The sequence below is a fragment of the Anopheles cruzii genome, chromosome 3 (genome assembly GCF_943734635.1).
Source record: "Anopheles cruzii chromosome 3, idAnoCruzAS_RS32_06, whole genome shotgun sequence".
NCBI classification, from domain to species: domain Eukaryota; kingdom Metazoa; phylum Arthropoda; class Insecta; order Diptera; family Culicidae; genus Anopheles; species Anopheles cruzii.
The window spans coordinates 58,702,728-58,730,678 of record NC_069145.1 but is presented as its reverse complement, the minus strand read 5'-3'; the positions used below and the strand labels follow the sequence as shown (position 1 = coordinate 58,730,678).

General features: G+C 48.2%; 3 protein-coding genes and 1 non-coding gene across 8 annotated transcripts; 1 reads left to right on the top strand and 3 right to left on the bottom strand.

Annotated features, from left to right (window-relative positions):
• Positions 1 to 1,510: 1,510 nt before the first annotated feature.
• Positions 1,511 to 4,198, top strand: LOC128275219 (proton-coupled amino acid transporter-like protein CG1139). The gene is made up of 8 exons (XM_053013640.1): positions 1,511 to 1,751; positions 1,812 to 2,084; positions 2,154 to 2,238; positions 2,304 to 2,445; positions 2,529 to 2,659; positions 2,747 to 2,925; positions 2,999 to 3,174; positions 3,234 to 4,198. Exons 1-8 carry the CDS (start codon positions 1,621 to 1,623, stop codon positions 3,473 to 3,475), a joined length of 1,359 nt encoding a protein of 452 aa, XP_052869600.1. The 5' UTR covers positions 1,511 to 1,620; the 3' UTR covers positions 3,476 to 4,198.
• Positions 4,199 to 4,635: 437 nt separating this feature from the next.
• LOC128275217 (nocturnin) lies at positions 4,636 to 19,297 on the bottom strand. 5 transcript variants are annotated; one of them, XM_053013637.1, is made up of 7 exons: positions 18,964 to 19,297; positions 9,179 to 9,322; positions 6,805 to 7,043; positions 6,665 to 6,730; positions 6,474 to 6,595; positions 5,663 to 6,394; positions 4,636 to 5,587 (listed from the first exon to the last, which is right to left on the bottom strand). In XM_053013637.1, exons 2-7 carry the CDS (start codon positions 9,241 to 9,243, stop codon positions 5,411 to 5,413), a joined length of 1,401 nt encoding a protein of 466 aa, XP_052869597.1. In that variant the 5' UTR covers positions 9,244 to 9,322; positions 18,964 to 19,297; the 3' UTR covers positions 4,636 to 5,410. The 5 variants fall into 5 exon arrangements, with proteins under 5 accessions (XP_052869597.1, XP_052869595.1, XP_052869598.1 ...); XM_053013635.1 differs by lacking the exons at positions 9,179 to 9,322; positions 18,964 to 19,297 and adding an exon at positions 13,355 to 13,795 and having other exon boundaries at positions 5,663 to 5,769; positions 5,863 to 6,394; XM_053013638.1 differs by lacking the exons at positions 9,179 to 9,322; positions 18,964 to 19,297 and adding an exon at positions 7,190 to 7,415 and having other exon boundaries at positions 5,663 to 5,769; positions 5,863 to 6,394.
• Trnap-agg (transfer RNA proline (anticodon AGG)) lies at positions 12,215 to 12,287 on the bottom strand. The gene has a single exon. It is a non-coding gene; the product is annotated as a tRNA-Pro (tRNA).
• A 2,951-nt stretch (positions 19,298 to 22,248) lies between the features above and the next one.
• LOC128270682 (fibrinogen-like protein A) lies at positions 22,249 to 23,546 on the bottom strand. Its single transcript, XM_053008094.1, has 2 exons — positions 23,242 to 23,546; positions 22,249 to 22,861 (listed from the first exon to the last, which is right to left on the bottom strand). The coding sequence occupies exons 1-2, from the start codon at positions 23,544 to 23,546 to the stop codon at positions 22,249 to 22,251; spliced, it is 918 nt and encodes a 305-aa protein (XP_052864054.1).
• Between the last annotated feature and the right edge of the window lie 4,405 nt (positions 23,547 to 27,951).

Sequence of the window (27,951 nt, the reverse complement as noted above, 5' to 3'; positions counted from 1 at the left end):
ATTTGAAGAGTCAGTGTAGGTGAAGTGCAGTTTGCGAAGAACGAATTTCAGAGATGCAATCGATGGCTAACACGAAAGATGATAAAATGATACACAGTGGCATTGGACACTGTCATTGGTCAGGGGTCCAATTGTTGGATCTTAGTACAAATTTCACAATGTGACACTTTTATAAAAAAGTAAAGCATTTCTACCGTGTGTGATAAAAATTAACCCTGAGATTGACGCAGTTCGATGAGCCAGCACCTCATCTAATGAAAAGTTTAAGCTCATAAAACATTTGAAAACCCTAAGGATAATATTACATCCACCTTAAGTCAGTAGATCGCGGTACAATTCTGTTTCGATTGTGGAATTTTGGCCAAAATCATCCTGAAAATACCGGCAACGTTTTGCTTATCCGATAATACTACAATGTTGCCAATGCAACGGGCAACAGCTTTGCGGAGCAAACCAATGTCACCGCGGAATGTATTGACCCAAACAAATTGTCGAACAAAGTTGTAACTCTGCTCGACGCTAGGTGATTCAGAAAGATGTGGTAGAGTAACCACCACTGTGTACATCACATGCTGCAATCCCGCCGACATTGAATCTAATTTTGGCCACGGATCCCGCTACTCGCCGGCTTCATGCAGTATTGTTTCCACGTGAAAAATGCCCACCCGGCCCCGCGAGAGCGAGAGGAAACCATGAAACCTCGTTAATCTATTTCAATTAGCTTCAATTCGAACCGGTTGCCGGCTGCAAGCTGTGTCGGATCATTCGTTAAACCGCATTAAACCACATCTCTCGGTTACTAGAGCGGCTACAAACTGCCGGATGGTTGCCAAAAACCTGGCAGACCTCCTAGAACTGCTGGTGGGTTGCAAAGTGCACTGGCCGAAGTTCGTGGATATGCACAGCGAGATGACCTAATCGAACCGGCGGAGCTCAGGTTGTTGGGTATATTTTTAGGAAATAGTGTTTTAAGACCATCCACCCACATTGGCCTTTCCCTCACTCTCGGTAGCATTATTAAATCAAGGATCATCTTACCGAAAGTATTAAAAGCATCTGTGGGCCATCTTGTGAACTGCATCGTGAGGTACTAGGCGAGGGAGAACAATTTAACGTACAGCGTATGGGTTGCACGAGAAGCTCCGAGACAGGGAGAAAAGTCTTGTTGTCATGTTGATGAATTAATTCAGAAGACGTCTTTTGCCTCAGCCCTTCTTACACCCTGCCAGGCGCCTCCATTGCACTTCCATTTTGTTGGAACGCGACATCTGTTTACCGTACAAACGGTTAACCGTACGTGCAGTTATGGGTGCACCGATAGGCCAAGATCAATTACAACCAATTCCGGTTGGTCTTCACGTGAGCCGAACTTAGAGTGCCAGCCTTAGAAGGACGGCCTAGACTTGCGCTTGCGTCCATCTTCGAACGACTACTTGTCTGCCTTACAATGAGCCGTAATTGGTTTCACTTAACACTAACTGATTTGTATTCAATTGCAGTGCGCTGCAAGGTCTCGTGTTGTGTGGACGTCACTAGTGCCTCCGGTGGGGAAGGATCGCCCAAACGTTTCCATCTTTAGCAGCAGCGTCAACTCCGGGCCAAAAGCCACCAGCCGCCACCATGAGCAGCCCGGGGAGCAGTCCCTCGAAGAAGGGAAACAGCGTGGATATGCAGATATTTTCCGGCACCAATGGGATCGTGGACGAAAGCTACGATCCGCACCTGCACCGCAACCGACCGCATCCGACGACGTAAGTCTTGTTGGACGACCGTCTCCCCAGTCCGTCTAAAATTCCCCCTCATTTTCGCAGTAACTTTGAAACGCTGGTCCATCTACTAAAAGGTTCCCTTGGAACCGGTATCCTGGCGATGCCGCAAGCATTCTACAACGCCGGCTACATCTCCGGGCTCGTCAACACGATCCTGATCGGTATCCTCTGCACGTACTGCCTGCACGTGCTGGTCCAGGCCCAGTACATCCTTTGCAAGCGGCACCAAGTTCCCATCCTGACGTACCCGATTTCGATGAAGATTGCCCTTCAGGAGGGACCCGAGTGTCTGCGATGTTTCGCACCGTACGCAGTGTAAGTAGACACTCTCACTGGGGACGAACTGGGGACAACTGTCGGTTACAAATCTTCTCCATTTTACAGCGTCATTGTTGATGGGTTTATGATTATTTACCAACTCGGCATCTGCTGTGTGTACATAGTTTTCGTTGCTACGAACATTAAGCAGGTGAACAGTGATTCTTACATCGGTCAAACCCGTATTTTACACAATTTCTACACCATTATTTTCAGCTGGTCGATTACTACTGGTTGGAGCTGGACGTTAAACTTCACTGTCTGATCCTGCTGGTACCACTGATAGGCATCAACATGATTCGAAACCTCAAAGTTCTGGCGCCGTTCTCTACGCTGGCCAATCTGATCACCTTTGTTGGTAGGTAAAACTTATCATTAACCCATACGCACACACAGATCGTCAACTTAGTTCTGGGGTTTGCTCTGTGAATCTCACTACAGGCATCGGTCTGATTTTGGCCTACATCCTGGACGATATCCCACCGATTTCGGAGCGAGAGGCACTAGCAGAAATTGGCAAATTCCCGCTCTTTTTCGGAACAACTCTTTTTGCGCTGGAAGCGGTTGGAGTGGTGAGATTGATCGTCGAATGGTGGCGGTGGCCGTGGTAGACTTCTTTAGTACTTAACCATCGAATCGGTTTCCCCACTGATCAATAGATTATAGCGCTGGAGAATAATATGGCCACACCAAAGTCCTTCGGTGGCACTTTCGGTGTGCTGAACATTGGCATGGCGGTTATCGTGGTTCTGTACGCCGGAATGGGATTCCTTGGCTATCTGAAGTACGGTGCGGAGGCAGCAGGAAGTATTACATTGAACCTGCCACAGGAGGAAGTGTAAGTGTAACGATGGGCTTCAGCTTCGCGGCACAAACGTTGCTAATCGAGTTGTTTTCCGTTTCGGCATCAGCATGTCACAATCGATTCGCGTACTGTTTGCGATAGCCATCTTTATCTCGTATGGTCTGCAGTGCTACGTCCCAGTGGACATTATTTGGAATGTGTATCTGGTGGAGAAATACCGCGATTCGAACAACAAGCTGGTCTACGAGATGCTGGTCCGGATTGTGGTTGTCATCGTGACCTGTGAGTGGCCCAAATCGTAAGGAACAGGTTTTATCTAACTAACCATTGAACCATTCTAGTCCTGCTGGCTGTGGCCATCCCACGACTCGGGCTATTCATCTCGCTCTTCGGTGCTCTCTGCCTGTCGGCGCTCGGTATTGCCTTTCCGGCGATCATGGAGATCTGCGTTCTGTGGCCCGACAAACTTGGCCCTTGCAAGTATACGCTCTGGAAGGACATCATTCTGATCGTTTTTGGCGTCATCGGTCTGGTGGCCGGCACGTACACCAGTGTTCGTGATATTATTCTTAGTTTTATGTAAACACGCGATCACTGCGGTTAACTATTCGACGTGAAGAATTAGCCAGCCACTGCAAGCCACGCACCACCGGAAATGGATGAAACTCTGTCTAGTGTAAGAATGCTTCGCGGACGACGTCGTGAGTTAGTGTCGCTTAAACCGCACCGTGCTTCCTAAGAGCTCCACTCTGAACCGAAAGGCTCGTTGGAGAATGATCGGCAGGGCTGGTTCCGGTTCCGTGCCAATACCTGGCCACCAATGGCAAATTCGCGCTACGGTAGAGAAGGTTTGTGACATATCATTTGTAACGGCGAGAAATACTATTAATCGTACGGTAGTTTTGATGATGGCATAGAAACATTATTTACGTTCCGTTCCGTTATTTGTAGAACTCTAGGATTAGTAGAACGTTACGTTACATTAGCGAAGCAAAACACAGTTTGACTTTCAGTTGGCTAAACCGCAACACAACCTCATAGAAGCAGCGCACAGCAAACGCAAAGCCACGCTAAATTGTGCTCCTTGGGAAATGACGAAATTATACGAGACACATTTGACGCCAGGCCAAGTCGCTGGCTGTAAGTTACACGATGCATGCAGATATAGCTTAGCCATGTACAATCACCACTGCATAGGACGGTATGATGTGACCAAACAGAACTACGGAGAAGGTGCCATATTCTAAACGCTTTACATGCGCCCAGAAAGCCAATAAAACTTACTTTAGTTCATTTATACTGCGGACGGAAACTGAAATCTCTTTGTTTTAAAAGACAGACGCCAAAGTCTGTCCAACGAACTAGGGTTTGATTTTGGTTTTATTTTATTATAAATACAATTTACTCTTATTCTCTTCTACACCGCGGCCACTGCTAGTGGTATGAAAATATAATCTTCTCTCTGGGTTAAAATTTCTTCTCTCTAATGTCTAAACAATCATGCTTTGCGACGAAGCCACGAAAAATGGCTATGATTTATCCAAATGAGGTGCATATCGGACTGAGCTGCAAATGGATACAGCCCCAAAAAATTTGCTCAACCATAACCAAAAGATCGTTGTTTCATGTGAGAAAAAGGCCGTGGGGATCGCATTCGCACGGCAACTAAATCGCTCGCGCATGTTTCAGCAATGCTCCCATTGCTCCGTCCGAAATCGTAGCAACAGCGAGGCTTTTGCTTTTGATAAAGAAACGATGCACTGGGTTCAATGCCCCTAAACTACATCTTTAACCATGTCGATGTTCAACATTAACAATGGCGATTTCACAAAACCATGCACTTTGCCGGTCTTGCGTACCGGATAATGGCTTTCTGACAATCTGCTTTTCCTTTAATTGCAAAATTTTCGTTGTGTTGACTTACGCTCATCTGGCATATCTTTCCCGCCGCCCATTCGCTCTATCCATAAATATGTATTTTGTAAAATATTTTCGTTTTGCTCTGATTATTCTCAACAAAATGTACCTCAAGGGATTACCAGAACCCCACACATTAGGGAACCAATTTTCGTATGGCCTACCACTATCTAATTAACATGTCTGTAAGGGTTCTTCGACCACACACTGTGCCCCTTGATGTGTGTTTTAGTGCAGATAAAATGTGTTTTACTTAGTTCACCCACTTTTCATCATTCATTATCAAGTATGGCAAAAGTAGTCATTAGTATAAAATTGTCGAAACGAAAAGAACGTGTGGCAAAGCAGAGTTTAAGAAAAACATGTTGGAGTCCTAAAATTAAACAAACAAACAAAATCCCTAGTCCAAAAAGTCCAATGCCTTGTGTCTGACACCCACTCGCACCTGCATTCTTACACAATCACAGTTGCTATCACAAACATAAAATAGAACGGTTCACATAAATGTACAACGTTTCGAAGGATTCACCAATTAATTCGGGGGAGGTTTTGTGTACTGTGTCTCGGCTTCGATAGGAAGCGCTTCAGCGGCGGCGCTGCGCTACAGTTGGTGGTTCGGCGATGTCGATGTGTTGGCATCGTTCGCAGTTTGTGCGTTTCCGGCCGCCTTCAGCTCGATGTCACACACGAGCGAAAAGTGGTCGGAAGGATACTGGAAGCTGGGGGTTCGATCGATCCCGATCTCCTCGCCGGAAGGGAACATTAGACAGTTTTTCACCTGTAATCAAACAACCAACGATCAAGTACCGATTATTACGTGAGCGCGAGAAAGAAAAGGTCTGCGATCACCTACCGTTAGTTTATCCTTGGAGTAAAATACATAATCGATCGTGTGGCACACTTCACCTTCCTCGCGGATCTTCCACGTCGTGTACGATGGTTCACAGGCAGCCGAAATTTCTGCCCCGGTCCGTACTCCACCATTCGCTTGCCCACACTCGTCACCGTGGCACGATCCGACGCTACTCCGGCTGCCGACCCGTTCGACAGCACGCAGCCTGCCACCAGCGTTTGCCGCATTTTGATTGTTTTCATCCTGCGATTCACTGGCCAGCAGATCCGCGTACGCACTGGCCAGTCCCAGTGGACGGTGGTTAAGCACCGTGCTGTAGATCGGTTCGATGGGTTCGGCATTAAAGTCGCCACACAGTATCACCGGTCGGTGCTGTGCCACGCCGTCGATAAAATGTAGCAAATCTTTGCCCTGCTCATTGCGCAACTTTGACAGCAGAGCCCCCTTGCGCGCCTTCAGATGTGTGGTCGTGACACAGAACTCCTGGTGGGTGTCACGTGTGCGCAGCACGGCCGCTATCGCCACCTGATTGCTCTGGACACGCCACACCTCCAGCACGCGCGTGAAGTGATTCACCATCTCGAGCCGATCCTTGCGGTAGAACACGGCACAGCCGTCCGGCCCATTGTTGCCGTTGATGTACAGGCAGGGTGAGTCCGGCTTCGGGAAGAACACTCCCTCGTAGTTTTGGGTGGCCAGAATTTTTTGCAAAAATTTAAAATGATCCACCTCCTGCGTGCGTTTTGAAAGATAAAGGACGTGACACTGTCAGATCGCGGAACGAATAGCTACCAAACTACCAAAAGCTTACCTGTAAACAGATGATGTCGGGGTCGTTTTGAATGATTTCCTCTACTAGCTGATATCGGCGGCAGTCCCACGTTAGCGCTTCCAGCGGGCAGCGTACGAATCCATCATTGTGCATTCCGAGCGCTGTGACGAGAAAAGACCATTTTAGAATCAAACCAAGACTTCCGCTTCGCCGGTTGCTTGACAACTCACTCTGAGAGAGCATGTTCCACTGGAATATCCGAAGTTGCGGGGCGGTCAGGGAAGGTTCACTACAAGCTGGCCAATCGCAGACACAAAGAAAACACAAGTTAGTGAAACAATACTTTTCTTACCACCCCTTAAGAGCTTACTTTTAGAAATGGCATCCAGTTTCAACATTTTGAACCCGTCCGTGAGCTCACCACCGAAGTTGGTGTGTCGGTCAACCGGCTTAAGGAACTTCCGCTTGACCAGTGGTGGACGTTCTTCGCCGCGCGCCAACCGGCAATACTCTAGCAGATCCGCTATCGACATCCCGTCCGTGATCTCCAGTTTGTCATCCTGATAGTCGACGTTTTTGATCTGCGGTGCCGACGTAAACGAGCCCATTCTACGGGAAAGAAGAGAGCGTGCGAAACAATTAAACCAACTGAGCCATCGAAGTAAACCGTGATCGAACCATGCCAAAGAGTGGACAGTACAGGAGAAGAAAAGGGCGGATTTTTTTGGGGGGGATTCCTCTACGATTCACACTACCTTTGCAGCATCACACGCTGCAGATGACTTTTTTTCAACGCCCCATTCATCGGCAGTCCCCGGGAGTTGGCCTTTTCCGGGGAATGTGCAATTTCGCGCTCAGAGCCTATCATGGTCCGGTCCGGGTGTCACAGTCGTCGTGGTCGTGATCGCGTCTCCGTCTGTCAACCGATTGTGCCAAACGGCGAACTAACACTGAGATTGGGTGCTCTAGCCAAAGTTCAGAAATGGGGACGATGGGCCGATGGGCCGTTGTTACGCTTGTCTGTCTATGATAACATCAAACGAATGCCCGTCCCTTTATTCCTTCACTAATCGAGACGCTCAATATTCACCACAATTTCTTTTCACCCTCTTGCATACACTTAACCAACTCACTTGGGATGAGAATTTCGTTAGCATTCAGTGACCGCCTTAACTCCCGCTTTGCCTATCGCGGCAGAATCTTAACTCTATTCACACTAGATCTCTATGAGCTGGGTTGTTGGGAGTTATGCGAATAATAATGGACTTCGCAGTCTGTCGTAGTATGCTGTGGAGCTTTGTCATCGGTTCCAAAAATCGGTCTTTCTGACCACGGTCTCCTGGCACTAGTGACCAGCGTGTGTTGCAATATCTTTATCAGCGCCCATAGTCACGTTTCGATACCATTGGCAACTCAGGCGCACTGGGACACACTCAAAAAGGAGTGGTAATTTTTGCATCAATTAACACCACCACGCAAAAAACAGGCTACCGAAACCAACCGGAGGGGAATTCACCGAAATCCGGTGAAAGTTTAACCGTTCAATTGCCAGAGACGAGTGCACGATAGGCAGTGGACGAGGGCACGGTAAAAGTAGTAGAATGTGGTTTGCCGTTTTCTGGCGTCATCTTTTCCTTTTTTTCGTAGTTTACGTAATTGGACACGCTGTTTGTATGATCATTATCGGAACGATAACAGCAAAGGCGTGGAATGCAAATAATAAGTTTAATGATGACAAACACGGCGACTGTCAACGCAAGGACGAAGGACATAGGGCTTCGAATGTTCCGATTAGTTTAGTTAACTTTTTCCCATACAGCTGTGGGGCCGCGGTGTTTGATCGAAGGATGCGCTTGAACCTGAACTACTGATAGAATTCGCCCCGCTCAAGGACACTCGCTGTGCACACACACACCCACAGAGAGTGCGGAAAAACTTATTTCCTAGTTTTTTGCGCGGAGCAAGGAACACCTTCCAAAGGTGGACATACTTTTCGTTTGTGCACAGGAGTGTCCTTACGCGGTAACTGCGTAGAACCTCCTTACATCAGGCACAGGCCACCTTTGCTGTGGGTCGCCAAAAAAATAGCGACGGTTCGCGCAAATTCGATGGTTCACAAAGTAAACAGAGCGTGCGTGTCACTCACTCCGCCTCCGCCAATTTGCCCCAGTGGCCCAACGAGAATTTATTTATGTGCCACTGCCGTTCACTCCCTACCCTCCGTTCCGGCTGCAGCACGGGCCAATGATTCACACACACACAGCACGGCACGCACGAAAACGGTGGCGGCGAATATCTCCGACGACCACTGAGCGAATGTCGCGGCCCGTGAAACCCTCTCGTTTTCCGTGCCCGTTTGCTTTTTCCTCTTCACCGATGTGTCAACATGGCCCGGTGTGCGCTTGTGTGTGTGCCCGTGTGTTTATTTCCGTGAAAGTTGCGTGAATTGAGGGTTTGTTGTTCTCACGCGAGCACATGATCCGAACGCACGCGGATGAAACGACGGTGTGACACGGTTATCAGCTGTTATTTTCCACAACCCTTCACCTCATCTGCTCAGCCCCAGCACTGGCTGTCATTCGCTGGGGCGGACCTTGTTTCGTAACCAAACGTGACGCCACCGCCAGCAACCGAATCCGCAGGACGATCCTGCACTTGGAGAGCAACAGCTTGAACACTTCCATTGGAAAACACTTCGGCGTGAAAATGAATTTTCCCCTGTTCGGCAGCACCCGAAAAGTTACCTTGGAATGAGCAGTAAATTCTTGAACCGCCTCGTCGTGAACACACCCCGAAAGAGCAGATCCATTCTGAATTCGTATATGTATACGCGTTTGACATTTGATGATTCGCTCGGGCGCCACTAGATGGCAGTGCTGTCGCCGGTGCTGCAAGAGATTGATTAAAAATTGGTCGAAGTTCGTTAAAGGTAAAGGGGAAATAAATGTGTGGCAAGAGTTTCCCGGCAATTAGCAACCAACGCGAACCGTAGCAAGTTAGAAAAAGAGCAGCTTTGTAGTGTGTGTTCTTCCGTTGACGTCCAGAGCATAAAAACATCCCCCAATTCGCTCGGGAATCCCGCAGGCCTCCGTTCGAGTTGAAGGACATTTGGTGCAAAAATATAGTTTCATTAATCGCCACCCTGCCATCTGGGTCTCGTCTCTAACCCGCCACTTCCGGCCTTGTGGCGCTTAGTTTGGGAAGTTTGCACAATTTCGAGTGTGTGCCCCGCGGGCTGATCCGAGATGATTTGTAGCGAGCAGCAGCGGTGTCATTGCCCTACCCCCACGGAGGGACCTTCACATTCACCACCACGGCTCGCTCCGACGGGATCTACAATTGGGGCATCTTTTTGAGCGGTCTGATCACCTTGCGCGACGGAAGCTGTGTGGCCATCGCACTAATGGGAGCAAAACTAAAACCCCTAATCTCTCTCCCTTGCGACCGGAACTGGCCAGGAGGTCACGACCCGAAGATCGTAATCTCGGCCCACCTGCTTGGCCTGCTTGCGTGTCACTGTCCCATGCGGATGTTTACGCGTGCAAAGCGCAAGTGCGTGCAAAGCGGTGCATGCCGTGAGTTCACAATCACGACGTGAGCGCGCACACGATTAGTCACACAGAGAAACCGGTTTCCGAGGAGGAAGGTCGCCACCTGCGGGAGTCGCCCCGCCCTGCCCCGCCGCACTGGTCACCGGTTTCGGGTGATGGTTTCGGAAAAGATGTCCCACCGCCCTCCCTCCCTGTGTGGTGGTTGTGGTCCTGTCCCGGACCGCTGGAACAGGTAATCGGGTAGCGGTGCGCGCCTCAAGGTTGGAGTAACTGTAGATTTACATTTTCGCTTCGCTTCGCTTCCGTTACTTTAGCGTGCGGTGCACTGTCGCGAGTGCAAGTGCAATTCCGCCATCGATCATCGGTGCATTTCTTGCTGCACTTTCCTACGGCCCGTGAGGCCTGTGGGCCTCTCTATCCAACGGTTTCAGGAAGAAATCTCCAAGTCCAGCTTTCGAGAGTCACGATCTCTATCGGGGGGAAACACATTTTATCCGACCGAGCCGATAGATCGGCCCCTTGCTCACGGCACCGACCACCGCGCGTCTCCGCCGCGATCGCAAGCGTAATAAATTGTATTAATCGAACCCGTCGCTAGAATTGCGGAAACGCGGTTCTAACGCCTGCGGCCTGGCGTTTTGTTCTATGGCTACTCTGTTAGATCCAGACCTTTGCCAACTTCCTCGAGGGGTGTTCGAGTCGGTGACCTCCAACCGATTCCCAATCCTTCGCGATGGCGGAGGAATCGTGATCAGAATCACCACGTTGATGATCATCGAAGTTGTGAGGCCTTTTTTTCGGCCGAGGTCTGGAGTGACCAGGCGGTCACCGCCAAGACAACATATTGCGCCGCCGTCACCTGTGGAAGAAGGTATCCTATTTTTTGGGGGTACAATGTTTTCGCGTCAACAACAACCTGCGGTGGCTTCTTGTTTGTTGTTTACTAACTTCGACCCGATGGGCAGTAAAAACCAAATTACACGTTTGGGGTGTTCGTTAGCACAGAACAAATGCGCCCATGGAAGCGTTTGAAAACATGCAAATAAATCAATTAAATTTATGGCTCAATTTATCGGTCGATCAAATCGGAAGTTAGCTTCGAGACTGTTCGAGAGCCTTGCTGATCGTTCCACAAAAGAGCGTTTCTTCGGCGACAGCGAAAAGGCATACAAATACAAGTGGAGGGTCTTTGAAAAATGATCCGGCCGCCCCGGGAAGGTGAATGCTCTCCGTGCAGCGAAATCAACAACCTCTCCTCGGAGTGGTAACCAGTCCAGATTAATGGCCATTCCTGAGGCCGGATCGATTTGCATAAAACCGTCGGCGAGGCGCCACGGAATCGGCGCATTTCTCGCCGCGAGATGCTATCGTTTATCTCCCAGCCCCAGCCGGGACTACCGAACCGGACGGGGAACTGGATTTCCGATGACAGTTACAGGAGACACGGGCGCAAAAAAAACCAATCGCAACCAAAGTGCCAAGCAGACCAGAACCGGCGCGGACGCCCGGTCACCCTTCGACGCCTACGGACGAAAAACAAACCGATTTTGCGCGTTTCTTGGCCACAGTCCCGGACGGACGGGGGCCGGCCAATCCGGGCGCTTGTGGAATGTCGAACTTTTCGCGTCCTTCATTTTTCACGCTCCGCCGTTTTTAGTGAAGGTTGGGCATTAGGACCCCCGCGAAAAAGGGGGGCTCCTGTGGGAGAGCAACCGGTGGTCAAGGCGGGTCAGGTTTGTTTACAAATTTTTGCGTGCCTCCGATTGGCCTCGTTTTCTTCCGCGGCTTTTTCGTGGCCCTTGTGGTGTGACTGGCCAGTTTTATTGCGCTTTGAACATGGTCTCAGAACGGTGCGCGCGCGCGTCAGAAACACTTGGCCGGTCACAGACGGTTGGGTTAGGTTTTGTGGCCAGAAAGAAAATTAATGACACGAAGAACACACGGTTCTAGGCGAACAACAAGAGCCTCCCAAAAGAACCTCCGAGTGCTGCTGGTACATGCGTCAGCAACAAAAATTAATTTAACATTATATGCTCACGCTCGGCTAAGCATCGGCACCGGTTGCAGGTTGTTGACAGAACGGCCAGACGGCATAAAACATGAGTAGGAAGCGTAAAAAGCATTTTTATTGATGCCACACTAAAGGATGTATCGCAGAAATTGTGGTGAACGAATTAAAAGAGATTAAAATTGAAGTACATAAAAAAGCAAGTTTCTAAAGGAGGAGGTGGGCTCGTCCGGGATTTGAACCCGGGACCTCTCGCACCCTAAGCGAAAATCATACCAACTAGACCAACGAGCCCGATGCCCGAAATTGGTGTTCGCAGGGCAATAAAAATTTCCAGTCGTGCGCAATAAGAACTCGTTTTATGTCATTACTGAGGTAGTTTGAAAGCAAATGAAACAGAAAAATTAATGCCCGTAATTTGCGTGGATAATTTCGCACTCGATCATGCAAAGCTGCGCGAATTAAGAGCGTTTTGGTGTGACGGACAAACGGCGCATTCCGATGCCGAGAGGTTTTTAGTGCTTTCCTCGCCATATTAGAAGAAAACGATAAGGAACGATAAGGGGTTTCTTGATTTGTGTTTACGACTTCGTTTCAGGCCGGCATTTGTGTTTACGACTTCGTTTCAGGTTATTTCTTTCTCGCCCGGAAGATGGTTTGCATACTGGAACGAGATTTGCAAAATGTAATTCCATTCGGCGGTCAATTAAATGTTCTTAATGTCCGGCCCACGGCTTGGAAATAAGATGAAAAGAAATCCCATAAAACGGTTTATGCACTTTTCACGGAGAAACCCCAGTAATATTTAATAGCCCTGTCCCCATGGCTTAAGGAATGGAATGTATCGTGTAGAAAGAAGAGTTCCACCCGTGGAGAGAACGGTTTCCTTTCACCTGTGGAACACTTAGCAGTCGATCGTTTCACAATCGTCAATCATCGGCAAACCTTTTCTCTTCATAAAGCACATTATCCGACGTGACGGATGACGAGGCCCCGATGTTGCGCCAAAGAAACCACGTCAACCACATTAGAATAGCGTTTAATCAACGGTTCATTACCGGAGCCGGATGTGTCACAGTTGGTCTAATAGACGTGAGGAGGGACGCGTGACCCGAGGTGCACGTCTCCAGAACCTTGTCCTGTAATCAATGTCAGTTTTTCTGTCGCTCTCTCTCTCGTTCATTAGACGTTCTAATTTCTCTTGAACTTGGCCCTTTCGAGACGATCTACAATACGGTCAATCATCGTTGACCTTTTTCCTAGGGCCACGATGGCCCATCATGGTCACCCCGTGGTCACGACGCATCCACCCTAGACGCAGGACAGATCGCCGCCCCGGGTTCCCTCCGTTCGCCACCTACCTGACCAAGTACATCAGCAGCTGTTTCGGAGGGACACAATCCATCTCGAGCTCGAGTCCACTGGCCGTCGTCCCGTCCAACAGATCGTAGCCGTAGTTTTCCATCGCGATCTTGCGCGCCGCCAACCGCCGATTGGCCGTGGCCGGCGTCATCATGGACGCCTCGAAGATGGCCAGCTTTCGCTTGAAGTACGCTCGTGTATCTTTCTCGCTCGCGAACCGGCTTAGGTCCACCACCTCGTCGTCCTCCTCGTCCTCGTCGAGCCTGGCCGGGTCCCGGTTCTGGTCACCGGCCACGGCGGCGCCAACACCCGCCGACGAATCTTTGCGACAGGTGCCACGAAAGAAGGCCGAACCGTCCGGCAGCATGCGCGAAACGGTGCCAATCTTGTCGTGACCCCCGAGCGAACCGAACCGACCCACCGGTACCAGATTCATCGCATCCACCTGTTTTCCCCCGCGGGAAGTCGTTTCACGGCTGTCTGTGTCAATCAGGAAGGTCCGACGGGGCTCTTGGAAATCACCACTAGCACGCCGGGGGATTTCACTCAAATTGCCCTCCCGGCAAACGGGGAGTCCTTTCTCGTTTCTCGTGAGCGTTTCGGTTTATTTTTTTTTCAAACGTAAACGTGTTCGGCGGTGCCGATCTTTCTTCTATTGCTTCGCCGCCTCGACCGTTCGACCGTTTGCTGTGTGAAGTAGGACGCGGTGGCTGAGTTCGCGCCGCACGAAACGATACTTTCCCAAGATCAAGGTCGTTTGCTCGACGGGGGGCTCGGTTTTTCGGGCCCCGGGCTCGGGTTGTTGTGTTCGTTGCACGATCACGAGCGTGCACTTTCTTCTCCGGCGTGTGTGTTTGTGAAAATTCTTCTGCAGAACGCAAACAGCGGTCACAAAGTGAGCGGAGAGGGGTCTCTTTTACGTTTGCATAACCGAGCCTGGCTCCAGTGAGCGCGAGATGAACACGGGCAGCTGCAATCTGTCGATGACGTTTACGTGCAACGCTTTACGTCACCAAAATGGCGACCGATCGGGTACCCGATCGATCGATTGATGCTGTAACTCGCGCGTTGATTTGTTTGTTTTTTTTTTGCTTTCGTGCCTCACGACACCCTCTCGATGGTCACGATCGACCAAGCATGGCCCGGGGCTCTTCTTACACGACTTTGCCGGGAGCGTTCAAAATGCGCGATTATTCAACGGCTTTTGTGCGCCGCGATGGGCGTCTTTGTTGGACAAGCCGGGCTGGTAATTAGAACGGGCTGTTTCGAAGCAAATTGGTTCATCCGTTTCTACAGTTGACCCACACACGAGGTGCTTCCTGCTCCAGTTTCAGTCACAAGGTGTAGTGACCTTTTCACAGAGAGTCACAACCAAACAAACGTCACAAAAGTCCTCTCTAGTCCTGTCTGAAGGTGCATCTCTTGCCAGCGACTACTGACGATCACCGACAACACAGCAGCAAAATGCGAACAGGCGAACAAGTTTTTGCGCCGGTAGAACACGTTACACGGAACAGCGGAAGAAATTAAACGTACTGGCGCACCAGTAAAGCCCCACACGCACACCGAGCACCAAGTGTTGTTGTCCTGAGGTCTCCGAGTCTGAGGGTTAGCGAACGTAACACGCGTAGTAGCGCGATATAAGCACGGCGGGCGCCCTGAAGTATAAACCGCACATTCGCAGAGAAGGTCGATCGCGATCGAGAACCGAACCGATACTGTTCGTCCGGCCGGAGTAGGGCAATGATTTTATCCGCACCAACCCGCGGAACCGGCTCGGCGAAGCAGCTGCGCGCGCGCGCCGCTAGCTCTCGAGAGAAGCCTCTTGCGGCGAGAGAGGGCTCGATCACGATCGCGAGATCGAACATGTGTTAGCGGGGAGGTGCACAAGGATCAGCGTGCGTTCAAGAGATATCTGAGCGCGGCTCTGGAACCGAAACATTATAGGCCTCGTAGCCGTAGCATGATAAGAGGTAGAACCAAGTCTGGTCTCGAAGACCAGTCGAATCGAAAACGTGCCGAAAGATAGCACAAAATTACGTTAACTCTCTATGACTGTCAGATGTTACTTTTGAGGTGCGAACCCTCCTCAAAATAATCCTGAAATGAATCATATTTTTGTATCATCCAGAAGAAGTTGGAAGAAGAACAAAACGACCAGATTGTTACAGCAGATTACTAAATTGGTACTAATGCGGCAAGAAGGTCGCTCCGGCTCGACAATGAATTGTTTCAAGCACAGGAGTCACGATTATACCTTATTTATGGTCTAATGGAATATTGTTTGTCTTCATTGTCTGCTGAGGCACTGCTTGGACGAATTTTCGAAACAAAAAAACATAGACGTAGACCAAATGATTCCTTCGCGGATAAACACTTAAATGTCTACGTCTTAGTTTCTTTAAGCATCGCTGCGCTTTGACATAAATTTAAGAAATACTTCAACGAAAGAAAACAGCGTTAGGTGCTTCACCCGTGCAGAAAGAGGTATTTCCCAGCTCATTTGAGTCTATGACGTATAACGGTGGACGTTAGAAGAGCAAAAACACAAAAGGTAGCGTATATCTGAAAGTCACACCTATCATGAATCATCGTCTGGTGTTCGTTCAGGACGGCAGGTTAATTACGCGATTCTGGCAGCACGTAACGTGTCGTGAAAAACGGATGGAACACCGTCCTTCAAAACGAACCGAAAATTATCTCTTTTAGCAATCGTTGTTCCAGATACCGATAAACGGATGGTAAGTAAACAAGCCAGGGACCCCCAAGGTTAAAGACTATTGGGAAAAAGTCCAACCATAGCGGATCCTAGCCGTTCGAACCGGTTTTTGTGGGTTCGTCCAGTGTGTGCTTATCGCGCGTCGATTAATAGATTAAAGTGGGCAGATTAGGTCCCAAGTCCAAGAAAACGCTTACATGGTACGTCTCTGCGGAGAGGCGTCACTCTGAATCTGGAACGGGGTTTGACGACCTCGCCCCACGGGAGACGGGGCGGCTCACTGTTCTGCGCGGAGAGCACCCTTTGTTCGCGTTCGGTTGCGTACGTACGTTTCCGGATTTATCCACTTCGAGCAGTTGCGTTATCGAACTAGGAAACGCGGCGGTGGCACCAGACGATGACAGACACTGGACCAACCGGCGCTGACCAGACAGTTATCAACTTGCACTGGGAATGGTCCAGTGGCAGCACATTCTCTGTGGCGTTTGTGGCGACAGCGAGATCACCGGAGGAGTTACGAATCAGGTCACGTTTTGCGCCGCGGCACGTCAGAACAGAGAACGTACGGTTTGATAAAAGTGAACGTTCTGTCACGATTATGCTTAATAACTTGCGCACGGTAGCGCCGGCCACCTGACCGGTTGGATCGGATCAAAGAAGAGGCGCACAAAATGTCACTTTGATTACAATGTTTTCCCAGAACGGACGTTCTCTGGCGCGTTATCGGCCACGCTGACGCAAGGGAGGAGCACGATATACAGACAGACAGTGGCCAGTTTCGTGTGTCACGGTTCGCGCCACGGTCACGATACCGGGAAGATCGCGGATCATCTAACCCCCCGGTGCCTTTCATTTGACCGGGTCGCGATTGCTGCCGCGCAATTCCGACCGGTGGAGTCCTATTTTTTCTTGAAGCTCCCAGTGGTCGTTTTTTGCGCCACTTGAAAGAGTTACGCGAATCGTCTGGATTCATCCGCCGCCCGTCCTAGAGGCGCCACATGTGCGCAACTCTGCGAGGCTTTCCTCTCAACACGCCTGAGAGGTGATTGATGTTCCACAGCTTATCGTTACATCAGATGCCAATACTTTCGCTGCTAGAGTCGAAAAAAGGTAGACCGCCGTTGTTCAGCCGTTCAGGCGTTAAGAAGTGATTACCGGACAAAAAAAAACCTGATGGCACTCGACAAGTCCTCCTTCCGGCGCCGGGGAGTGTGGGCGGGTGGGGACGGGTGGTTGACAGTGGTAATGACTCAATAATGGTTTGCTCGCTCGTTTACTGGCCATTTTGACACAGTGCCGTCGCTTGGCTTCAGAGTTCTTACGTTCACACACTTCTTCATTCGGCATTACTAAAGCAAACACTACGGGTGTGACGGGCAACTGGCAAGAGAAAGCAGCGGCTGAGATCTTCGCCACACTCTTCCGGGAAGCGCAGAAGTAGACGGCGACCGTCGGAGTTAATAAACGAATCAAGCAGTGGCACCCCACGTGGCCGTTGCACCGTAGGACTTAAACGATGGATAAATTATCAAGTCGAAGCTTACTTAGCATTCATCATCACGAGGGCAGAAAATCTGGAGAAGGCTTGTAGTCCGGCTTGTAAACGGGGTGCCTTTGTAAGATTGATGATGGCGCGGTTGAACACACTTCCGGAAAGGATGCCCAGCCACTCTCGCCATTTGTGCGAAGGTTGGAACGTTCCGTCGAGCGAAAGCCCCGTAATATTCCAGAGATACTTTTCTTCCGCCAACCGAACCATGATGTATTGTGACCTTCTAAAGGGCGCCATATTGCGACGTTTAAATCCATTATTAGTAGCCTTGCTTGCGATTAGAGGCATAAAGCACCAACATCCCGGAATTTATTCCCATCGCCCAATCGCCGCGGGGTTCCGAATTCCAGTGTCGCGGGAGCATCAGCATGATCCTCTGCCCACTGCGATAACCCAATGAGCGGCTACTACCGGTCGAGGTCATCCTTCGTTCCGATAAGTGATCCGTAAACAAACGTCCTTGAGAGTAACGTTCGTTTTCGGGCTTGGGATTTTGTTATGTTCATCGTCCAGTTCCTACAATTTCTCAATCAGTTCATTCACAATGGTCATCTTTGCCGTAAGTCGCCGTAGAGAACCACCAGCTTTAAAATAGCTCCGTAAAAGCCAACTCTCGGAACTCGGAACTCTGTTAAGCGGCTGAGTCGTACGACCGAACCGGTGAAATGAATTGCTCCCTGTGTGGCCTACCCTCGCTACCCCCAAAAAGGAAACTTGACCCGCAGTACTTGGCGGTAGTAGACTGATCTTCCGCTCACAAGGAGCAGCTTCGGTTAGTGCTCCACGCATAAGGTCAACGACGTAGCGTGGTACGATCGCCTTTACACGGCATGGCGTAGGATTTGCTGGGAAGGTGTAACGCGATGCTAGGGCGTAACAATAGCAAGTAACAACTACGATCTGGGCGAAAAATGATCGCATCCGGTTACATCACTGACCCTACTATTAGCTATGGGCTAATGGGCTCGTAAAGGGACTATTTGTAGATGAATTGTCGTACTTATCTCCTACGTCTGGTGTTCATTCCGTATCGTACCGGGAGTGTAAATAATGGCCGAACCGGATCGAGGCAGCTCGAACCGGTGATCCTGCGAGCGAAACTTTGCGGTCTAGCATGAACACCCCTGCTGATAAGCTATTATCAGGCTGATTTTTTTTTATTAAAACACTTCGCACAAGAGCAAGATGACAGGTCTGCGCTTGTTGTACAATGTGTCCTTTTAGGTAAACACTGAACACGACGACGGACGACGGTCACTAGGGGTTCACGTGGTGCTAATTGCCATTTTGTTGTATCTCATCCACAGTTGCTTATCGTATCGGGGGACTTTACTTACCCGTTGTGTCAGCTGCCTACGACATCGCAGATGGTCGATGAAGAACCGTCGGGCCAATAATTTTGTGTATAATTTGACAAATCGGAAAACCAAAAACAGTATCTATTCGTTCCAGCACTCTCTATAACTGTTCCATCACCTAGACTCACTGCTCACTTTCGACTAGGACCCCCACCGTCAGCTAGGCTTGCGCCAGTGAAAGAGCTGTGGTTCTCCAATTTCGGCAACCGTTTGCTGGCCAAATGCCGAACCGTGCCCGCGAGGAAGACAAAGTTCCGGTACGGGAACTCTGGCCCCGCCAACCGTCTCACCAGTCTCACACACAACTGCTCGGTACGAGTCGTCGGAACGAATTGGACAACGATTTAGCCGGCTTCAAATGATGCAGCTCTTGCGTAGGACTTCGGCTTCTTATCAGTACGAAGACTGGGGGGGCCTCAGACGCACACCAGTGCCGCCGCCGCCTCCTTCTGTGGTTGTGTAAATGGTTTTGCGTACTTCTCGCGTACGGTTATCTGGTTATCGGTCAGCGAGCGAGCGGGAATCAGTTTTTTCCAGTCTTTTTACTTTCTTTCGCCGGTGACTAGCCGCGAGGGGTGGTGCGAAACTGGTTGCGGTGGTTTGGAGTGTCCGAGACACCGGCTTTGCTTTCTGATAACGTCGCCCTCCGGTGGCTGCTCCGGGGAGGGGTGTTTTGATTAGAATCCGGTTGCGACCGTCCAGGCTGTCGCATTAGTGGGTCAGACGCGGTGTGCGAATCAGCGAATGTGTTTAGAGTATTTCTCCTTGACAAAAGTCAGCGTCAGGGTCAAACTGCTATCTTGGCATCAGCCATTACGACGGCTCCCTGAACATGTCTGGGGCGCGTGAATTTCTTCCATGTTTACTATTGTAATTATGGCGACGGAAGATTACTGGAACCGGGGGACATTGTTGTATACGCCACAATACAAACAGTAGGCAGAGGTTTTTGTGAATCACTCTTTACGTCATTGTGACCTTGCAAGTCCGTTCCTGTCGCATTATTCTAAGATAGCCATCGTAACCGCACTACGATTGGGTTGATGAACTCAACATAATTCGAGGGAGAGAAGATAAATGGCCATTTTCGGGTTGGGCGAAGATCGCCCAAGACGATCAATTATACGTTCGAAACGGTATTTGTGGCCGATGAAGTGTTGGCCTTATCAGCGTTTAACAATACGGAACACGCGTGCCGGTAAATCTTCCACTTGACAAGACGATCCACTAATTTAAACACACACAGCCGCTTGTGCGTGTCACGAGGCAACATGCGGGCGAATGTCTTGCGAAGTGCTGATCGTGCAATATCTGTTTGCTCTGATCAACGTCAACACCGATAAGCTGGTAGGTTTAAAGATCTTCAACAAGCCAGGTTCTGCTGTACGAGGATGTGGAGAAACCGATATTCCGGACGGTCTAAAGGTTCTAAAATTAATAAACTCACCTCACCATGCAATACACTCTTTGTAAACAGTACCTTCCCAAGGAGCCACGAGCTTTCGAATCGTCGGCGCGCTTACACATGAACGGACTGCATTCGTCGTTATAACAGCAACAGCATTATATACAACGCAGCAACTGCAGGGAACGATTGGTTAGTAATCGCAAGGTTGTCTTATCATTCTGACATTGTGATCCTATGCTTTTGTAGACACCATACCGGCAATTAAACGCGGAACGGACTCTTTGAATGGAGGAAAATCGAAACTAACATACACAGTACATAGTTGCTCCATGGGTTAGGACCCAGGCGGGGCCATTGGCTCTATCCCCTTAAAAACTCATTGTGTTCTTGCGCGCTACGCTATGGGTAGTGCTTTAAAGGCATCACGCTCAGCCTCTAACCCGTCAGGATCCAGCTCCGATTCTCTTTATAGCACATCGCAATCGCAGGTTTGAATTTTTGAAATTCAACTCTGCCTCGGAATCTAACTGACTTTCGAACCTGACTTTGAATTTTCGAACTGCCTTCCCGGTCTCTGTCTTAGAACTTCCCGAACTTCGAGAAATTATTTCGGGAAACTTTGACTCCCCGCTTTTGGGCCTTTTTCCCACCACTCGCTAGCGTCCTCTTGCGGACAACATTCTTAATTTGGCCCAAACGTCCGACGTACAGATGGCTATAGCACAACCGTCTTTAACGCCATCTAGTTGTCAAGGCTGAGACTAAATGAATTGTAAATGAACTCTCTCGAATTGGGTGAACTCTCTCGAATTGGGTGAACCGATGAAAATGAACTTAATGAATTGCAATTGTCACAATGAAATTTAAACAAAGGATTGAATTCGAAAATGTATATTCTTTTTGATTATGCTGACCTATGATCAACAGTAAACCTGGTTTTAGTACGATTTTGTTAATTATAATCTTCAGAAATATTGTGGACTAGCAGTTCCCGACGCGCGTCGCTGCGCCTCATTTCATCCTTATTTCTCGATTGGGAGGCGTTTCAGAGGACTTCTTGGTGACGTATCCGATCAGCTTCCCTTTCCGCTTCCCGTTACTCCTACTTTTCAAACGATCGGGCTTCCCGGTGACGTATTCGTTCAGTTTCCCTTCCCGCCTCCCGTTGGTCCTCTATTCCAAATGATCGGGCTTCCCGGTGACGTATACGATCGGCTTCCCTTTTCGCTTCCCGTTGGATACATGTCAAAACTCGCACCACCTGAGTTTGGCTTAAATTGCTTGAAAATTATCCGAGCTTTGCTTACATTAACCCAGATTTTGTATGGGAGCCCCCCTTTGTGAAGAGGGGAGAGGTTTCAAACATTCATCACAACATTTCCCCTTCGCCAAAACTCCCATCTGCCGAATTTGGTTCGATTTGCTCGAAACCTTCCTTCGGGTCAAACTTTCCTATTCACAATCCGGGGTCACAAAACCACGCTGTGCAAAATTCACGCAGTAGTTTTGAAGAAAATGCGGTACAGATAGACAAACAACCATTTTTATACATACAGAAGAAGAAGATATAGATTATTTATATTTGTAGAAGAAGATAGTGATAAAAGTAGTCGCTGCTCGGGTTAAGATTTCCAGACTAAGCAAAGCGTACGTTGTGGCCCGAAGCAGATGCTATTCTGATTTGACGTTTGGCGCTTAAGGTCTTCTCCTTTTTGGCCACGTTTTATCGTGCATTTTCATACTGTAGGATGATTATTTCGAGTCTTCGAGACGTACGTTGACCTTTTGGAGGTTTTCTTGCCTTTAGTAGTGAATGGATAACGCACAGCTGATCCTGAGCGAATATACAATAGAGTTTATTTTGGTCGGATCATCATTCTTGAAAAGCTCAGTCCTTCATGGGAATTGCTGAAGTGGTACCAGTTTATTGATTTACTATCTACTGTATTCTTGTATGGCCCGTTCAAATTGGATTGACTGCAGAGGTTGTACCACCAGGCACCCTCATGTATCTCAGCACAATTTAAGCCCTGCATGTCATTATCACGATCGTACGTCGAGAATTTCATATTCTTTTGATGTGACAGAGAATCGCCTGCAGTTCCGTGGTACGCTCCAAGGGTTTTCAGATTGTATTGTTCGGTTTCATTACCGATCTCGAATGCTGAGTAGAGTGCAAATTTATAATTCCCCCTAAAGTTTCTCAGCTCAACCATCAGTTCATGGGGTCGCCCCGATGTCAGCTGATGTATTCGTTCCAGTCCGATCCAGAACTCATTCTTAATGTGACCAAAACCGTTCCGATACTCGGTCCAGTTGCGATAAAAGTCCAGCGATCCGTCGAATCGGAACTGTATCACTAACCAGATGCCTACAGCCTGCATATCCCGCTGACAGCGAGCCAGAAATTGTTTGCTTTCATCGTTCGCCTGGATCATGTATGCCCCAGTCTTTGCATTCCCAATGTCACTGCACGAGCGATAGGGTGCATATGAAAGAGGATTGGTCTTCGTTGTGACATTCGTAAGTATTCGCGTCAAGATCTGCCATGATCGTTCCTGTAGGAGAGTAAAGTTGCGTCCAACATCATCCTCCAATCGACGCATCGAATCGAAATTGTTCTGCACAGCCCTCTTACCCCCCTATTATGGATCTCGAACGGAAATTCTACCGTTCGAGTGAACACAACAAGAGAGAAAGCAGAATACACCAAGAGCGAAGGCAGAAAGAGAAAGCTATAGCAAAATGAACTCAAAATGAACGGAATGAACGTTCGACGACTCGAATCGAGAACCATAATAGGGCCGTTAATGTCGACCAGGCTCTTATCGTTGTTATTTTGGCTTTGCGCAGCCTCTTCCCGGTGCTTGGCCAATTCGCTCTGTAGCCCCAGAAAACTTTGCTGCATTTGGTCTAGTCCCACGGTCATGTGCGCCTTGCTTTGCGCAACCTCTTCCCGCTGCTTGGCCAATTCGATCTGTAGTTGCAGAACACTTTGCTGCATGTGGTCCAGCTTTACCATGAGCATCTCGAGAGCATATCCAGAGAAGCTACCAATAGTTGGTGTAGCAGAAGCAGTTTCGTTGTAAATCGCGTCACCCGATCTAGCACTGCTGACGAAGCACAAGAACACTGTCCATGCTAGAGGCACCATGCTTCCGAAACACACTTCACTACGACACTCTGCTGACTTATCGTTTCCAAAATACACAAATGAGCTCAAGGGTCTAAAATTCGCTTTATATAGCAGTAAAGAAACAAGAACAGCGTTATCTTGGTGTTGGTTAAAATTGCGACTACGTAGTTGCGAACAATCTATGGTTTATAAATAAATTGGTGATAACAGAATCTTCATTACTTAGCTAAATAATGATGTGACACTGTAATGTGCTTGTCGAACAACGAACTTTGGGGTGATGCACACTTTTGCTTTGGGAGGAACAAGTTTGCTGATTAATTAGACTTGGACCGTGTTCTACGTTCAGTTTTAACAATGCGTAATGAACAAAAAGGGCGCAGTTTCAATACGCTTCCGTCGCTTCACTCACATTAAGATGCAAGGATCAAACATCGTCCTTGCAAATAATGGTTACTTACTCATACAACACTTGACGTGGTTGAGCGGACTGCGGAGCCTTCGTAGTAGAATAATTGTACGGACACTTCGAGGTTGAATCTAACAATCGGCCAACAGCGGCCCGTTTAACTTTCTTATATACGCACAATAATTTATGTCCCTCTCGGTTCGCGCGTACCTTATCAGTAGTTCTATCCTGCTCTAACGCCTGTTTTACGAATTGACCAAGTCGGGTTCCGGATTTTCGGTTACCGAGTGCATCGTTTCCCATCGTGCCGATTGCCGCTCTTTCCCTGCCGTCCGTCGCACTCATCGTCGTGCCGATCGCCGATCGATGCGTTAGCCCTTATCTGCTTACGCTACGGTTCGCGATCGCGTTCTTCCCGGTCTTGGATTTTCCCCGTCGCTTGCAGTTCGTCGCTTAACGGAGGGTGGAACTCGAGGTGCCGTGGTCGCGTCGGCCGCCGATAATGTTTCGATGATCCTTAGCATTGCATTGGGTAACAAGTTGGTTGATAAGTGTTCTGACAATCCTTGGGGTAGGTGCTCTCTGTTGTCCTAGTTCCCAATGTCCTAGTAGTCAATAGTATCTTGAGTTAGGATCTTGAAGTTGTCAATAGTTGCTGGTTTGTTCGCATAACATAAATATCGATTGTAGCTGTCGCTGTATCGCACGTAGCACCGTCTTGTTGAACCCAAATGGCGTCCAAGTTCTCAGCTTCAATTTCGCAGAAGAAGCAATCAGCCAAAATCTGCACCAAATCTGGGTGTTGGTTTTTGCATACAGATAAACGTTGGCCCCGTGTGCTCCGAGCCGTGTGAGGATTTCAATCGAATAAATCCGGATTGCTTTATGATTGATAGGCCAAAAGGCTTGGCGTTTTGCGTGGCCAACAACGGTCAGGAGTGGTCGAGAACCGGGCGATTGCATTTCGCATGGGTAGACTGCGGGATGCCGTACGCACCGTACTGCATCAAAAAACGGTGTAGGATTGTTCAAACCGTGCAGTTGTTGGTAGTAGAGATCTGAATTTAGTCTTTAGCTACACGGAAGCAACTCACAATAAACGGTTCTTTTCAAGTCCCACCATATACCCAGTAGAACCTTCCTAGACGTTATTCCTGGTTTAGCCACCGGTTAAGATGCTTCACCACGCTTAGACCTCAACCGATTTCACACAGTATTGTTGTATTTATCCCATTTCTCATCCCCAGTACCCATCCGTTTAAGAAATGATTCGATTTCGTTATGTGATTTTATCGATATTTTCGATGACGTGTCTGCCTAGGCTTTAACATAAAAAATAACTGAACCGGGTAAACGGAACCAAAATTTATCGCAACTAGCTGTTAGAGTATCGGCACCGTAAACACCATGCAAAATTTCAGCGGCCTAGCTTGAATTTTCTCCTTTTTCGGACAAAAACTGTAGAAAGTACCGAATTTTTCACTTCGTTTACCTCCATTATTAACACCCTGTAACTCACAAACGTATGGAACAAACAAAAAACAATGAACGCATTTTTTTAAGTGTAAAGTATCAGATTTAAAACGAACCTAAACATGAAACTAGTGATCGGTATCTCGTGAAGTATCGATCGTACAAAGATATCTATCGTGAAAAACGTCGATTACTTTTTCCCCAACCTGATATATAGATTGAACAGTTTTGGGTATGAATAAAAGAGTGAATTGGGACTTACTTACTAATTTTATGGACAAAACCACAATTAGAAAAAAATCCTGCAGTTCAAAACTCAACAAGTGTCATAGATTTGATACACGAACAGGAAACAAAGATACAAAAGCAAAGTAAGTTAAATTAAGTATTATTGATGCCAAGGCTTTAAGTAAATCATTGCTAATCATTATAATGCGATGAAAGTTGGTAGTGTTATTGCAGCAAATGCATAGTTGTTCTAATTTTACAGCGTTTTTTATTTTAATAACATTACTGATTGTGTGCAACAATTTTTTATGTTTTCTCGCTCATAAAATCATTCTTCATAGTTGTCAATGACTGAGCCACACGGGATACATGCTGATTTTTACAAGTCTTGAACGTGAGGAGAATCCCGTATTTGGGCCTCCTTCAATCCACTTGCATCTACTTTTCGAGACTAGACTAGATCTGGCAGCGTCACCTGATGCAACCTTCAAGTGCTGGAACCACCACCAGCAGCAGGACGATTGCCTTCCGAATCGAGCTTGTTAACGTTTTCCCTTTAATGTAGTCATCCGAAATCTTTCCTCTTAACCCGTCCCCGGGGCCCAAAACGAGAGATCTTGAGCTGTTCATTGGAAGGGTCGCACCATGCCGCCACAGAGAGTGTTTCGTACGTTTTTTTTGCTTTGTTTTGCTGCCCTCTTGGTGGCCTACGTGAGCTCTGAGAGTGACAAAATCGAAACGAAATCTGCACGGACGGGAAAAAGTTGTGGCCTCGCACATCCTTCCTCCGGGCGCCCACGAAAAGTTTCACAATGCACATACACACAATCGCAGCACATTGGTGTTCTCCTTTTTATTTTTCGGTGATTTGATTTATTTTGATTTGATTTGTTGAGTTCAAAGTTGCCTGGCAGCGTCTCGGGGTGCTGGAACACGAACGTCGACACCTAACGAACGATGAACTACTGCCCCGTCTAATGCAGGCAGTCAGTATTCCGGGCAGGACCTGGCATGTTCCTCCAGCGAGCGGCACGATCGGCAGAGGAGCGGGGTGGTAATTCAATCAACATAAATTACAGTTTTGTCAATCGAATGAGTTAAGTTCAGCATTTGTGATGCTACGGGTTTGGCATTTCGGTGGAAACACCAAAGCAAAAGATGGCTACCTTTAACAGGAATACTGCTTCCCAAAGATTCGGATTCGCTGATATAATATGCTGACCTTTGTTTTATAGACTGGGCTTTTTACCGAAATCTCTTGCCAGGAACAAAAACGGGCTGGATGCCAATCGTAGGTTGCCGGCGGCATTCAGAAACAGAATGCTCTCATCAAACTGGACGCGTCCTACGCGCGGTAACTGCAACTTCAATTGTTGTCTCCCTCGTATGACCAAATTATTGCTGCGAAGCGAATAGGGAGAAAAATTGAACCAAAAGCCGGTGCAAGAAGTATCCAACTACTGCCGTTAAGGTACAATAGTCTGGCGGGGACAGCACGTCGTTAGGAAACTCCTGGCCGTGGGCAGGACCTTCGGTTGTCATAACAGAGTCATTTTCCATTTGAATCAATTTAGTTTAAATGGGCAAACGTCCATCAGGCGAGCGTTTGCTGGGTCTTTGCCCGATCCTGAAACATAGCTTCCTGGTACCCTCTAAGTGGGGTTTAAGAAATTATTTAGACACATACACCAAACTTGTGTAAAGTTCGTTAAGCCAAAGTACGCGTCGAGTATTCACTTACCTCACTACGTACGAATTCACTTACCTTTTGGGTGAAAATTCATAATTAAATATAACATTATGAATACATAAGAATACGAGTGCATATAAAATACATTGAGGTTCAGCTTGCTAACAGTGTTTTTGTTAGATTGTTAGAATGAGTAGTTTTACCTAAGGTTTTTGAATTCACCTCTTTTTAACGCATGGCTTGTCTCGAGGGTTCGACTATTGTTATTAAGGAACAGATTAACTTATTTCATTTCATGGGTCCTAACAAGCAACAAGAGCTATGTTTAAAACACCTTCAACCCCCTTCAACATTTGGAAAGTTGACCAGTGCACGTGAAAAGCTTTATGTTAGAATTCGTATGTTTTAGACAAACGGCAACCGGGATGGACCATAAAAACAAACAGTTCCCACATGCGGAACACGCGACGCACCGGAATCAATTCCGTTTCCGTCCGCTCCGCTCACCACTCACAGTTTCTGCTTCACGCATTGCAAAGGCAGCAAAAAAGTATGTTGGTATAATCAAATCATGCGATTAATGCTCATAACGGCGTGAATGAAATATAGAAATGATTTCGCTC

What these genes read in the sequence shown, in the direction of transcription:
- LOC128270682 (XM_053008094.1), bottom strand. Translation starts at nt 23,546, where the DNA reads ATGGTGCCTCTAGCATGGACAGTGTTCTTGTGCTTCGTCAGCAGTGCT. An exon ending in AAGCACCGGGAAGAGGCTGC is followed by an intron (nt 22,862 to 23,241) that starts GCAAAGCCAAAA and finishes TCGCTCGTGCAG; the next exon opens with TGACATTGGGAATGCAAAGA.
- LOC128275217 (XM_053013639.1), bottom strand. Translation starts at nt 13,791, where the DNA reads ATGAATCTGGTACCGGTGGGTCGGTTCGGTTCGCTCGGGGGTCACGAC. An exon ending in ACTGGATGCCATTTCTAAAA is followed by an intron (nt 6,731 to 6,804) that starts GTAAGCTCTTAA and finishes GCGATTGGCCAG; the next exon opens with CTTGTAGTGAACCTTCCCTG. An exon ending in CCGACATCATCTGTTTACAG is followed by an intron (nt 6,395 to 6,473) that starts GTAAGCTTTTGG and finishes AAACGCACGCAG; the next exon opens with GAGGTGGATCATTTTAAATT.
- LOC128275219 (XM_053013640.1), top strand. Translation starts at nt 1,621, where the DNA reads ATGAGCAGCCCGGGGAGCAGTCCCTCGAAGAAGGGAAACAGCGTGGAT. An exon ending in TTGCTACGAACATTAAGCAG is followed by an intron (nt 2,239 to 2,303) that starts GTGAACAGTGAT and finishes CATTATTTTCAG; the next exon opens with CTGGTCGATTACTACTGGTT. An exon ending in AACCTGCCACAGGAGGAAGT is followed by an intron (nt 2,926 to 2,998) that starts GTAAGTGTAACG and finishes TTTCGGCATCAG; the next exon opens with CATGTCACAATCGATTCGCG.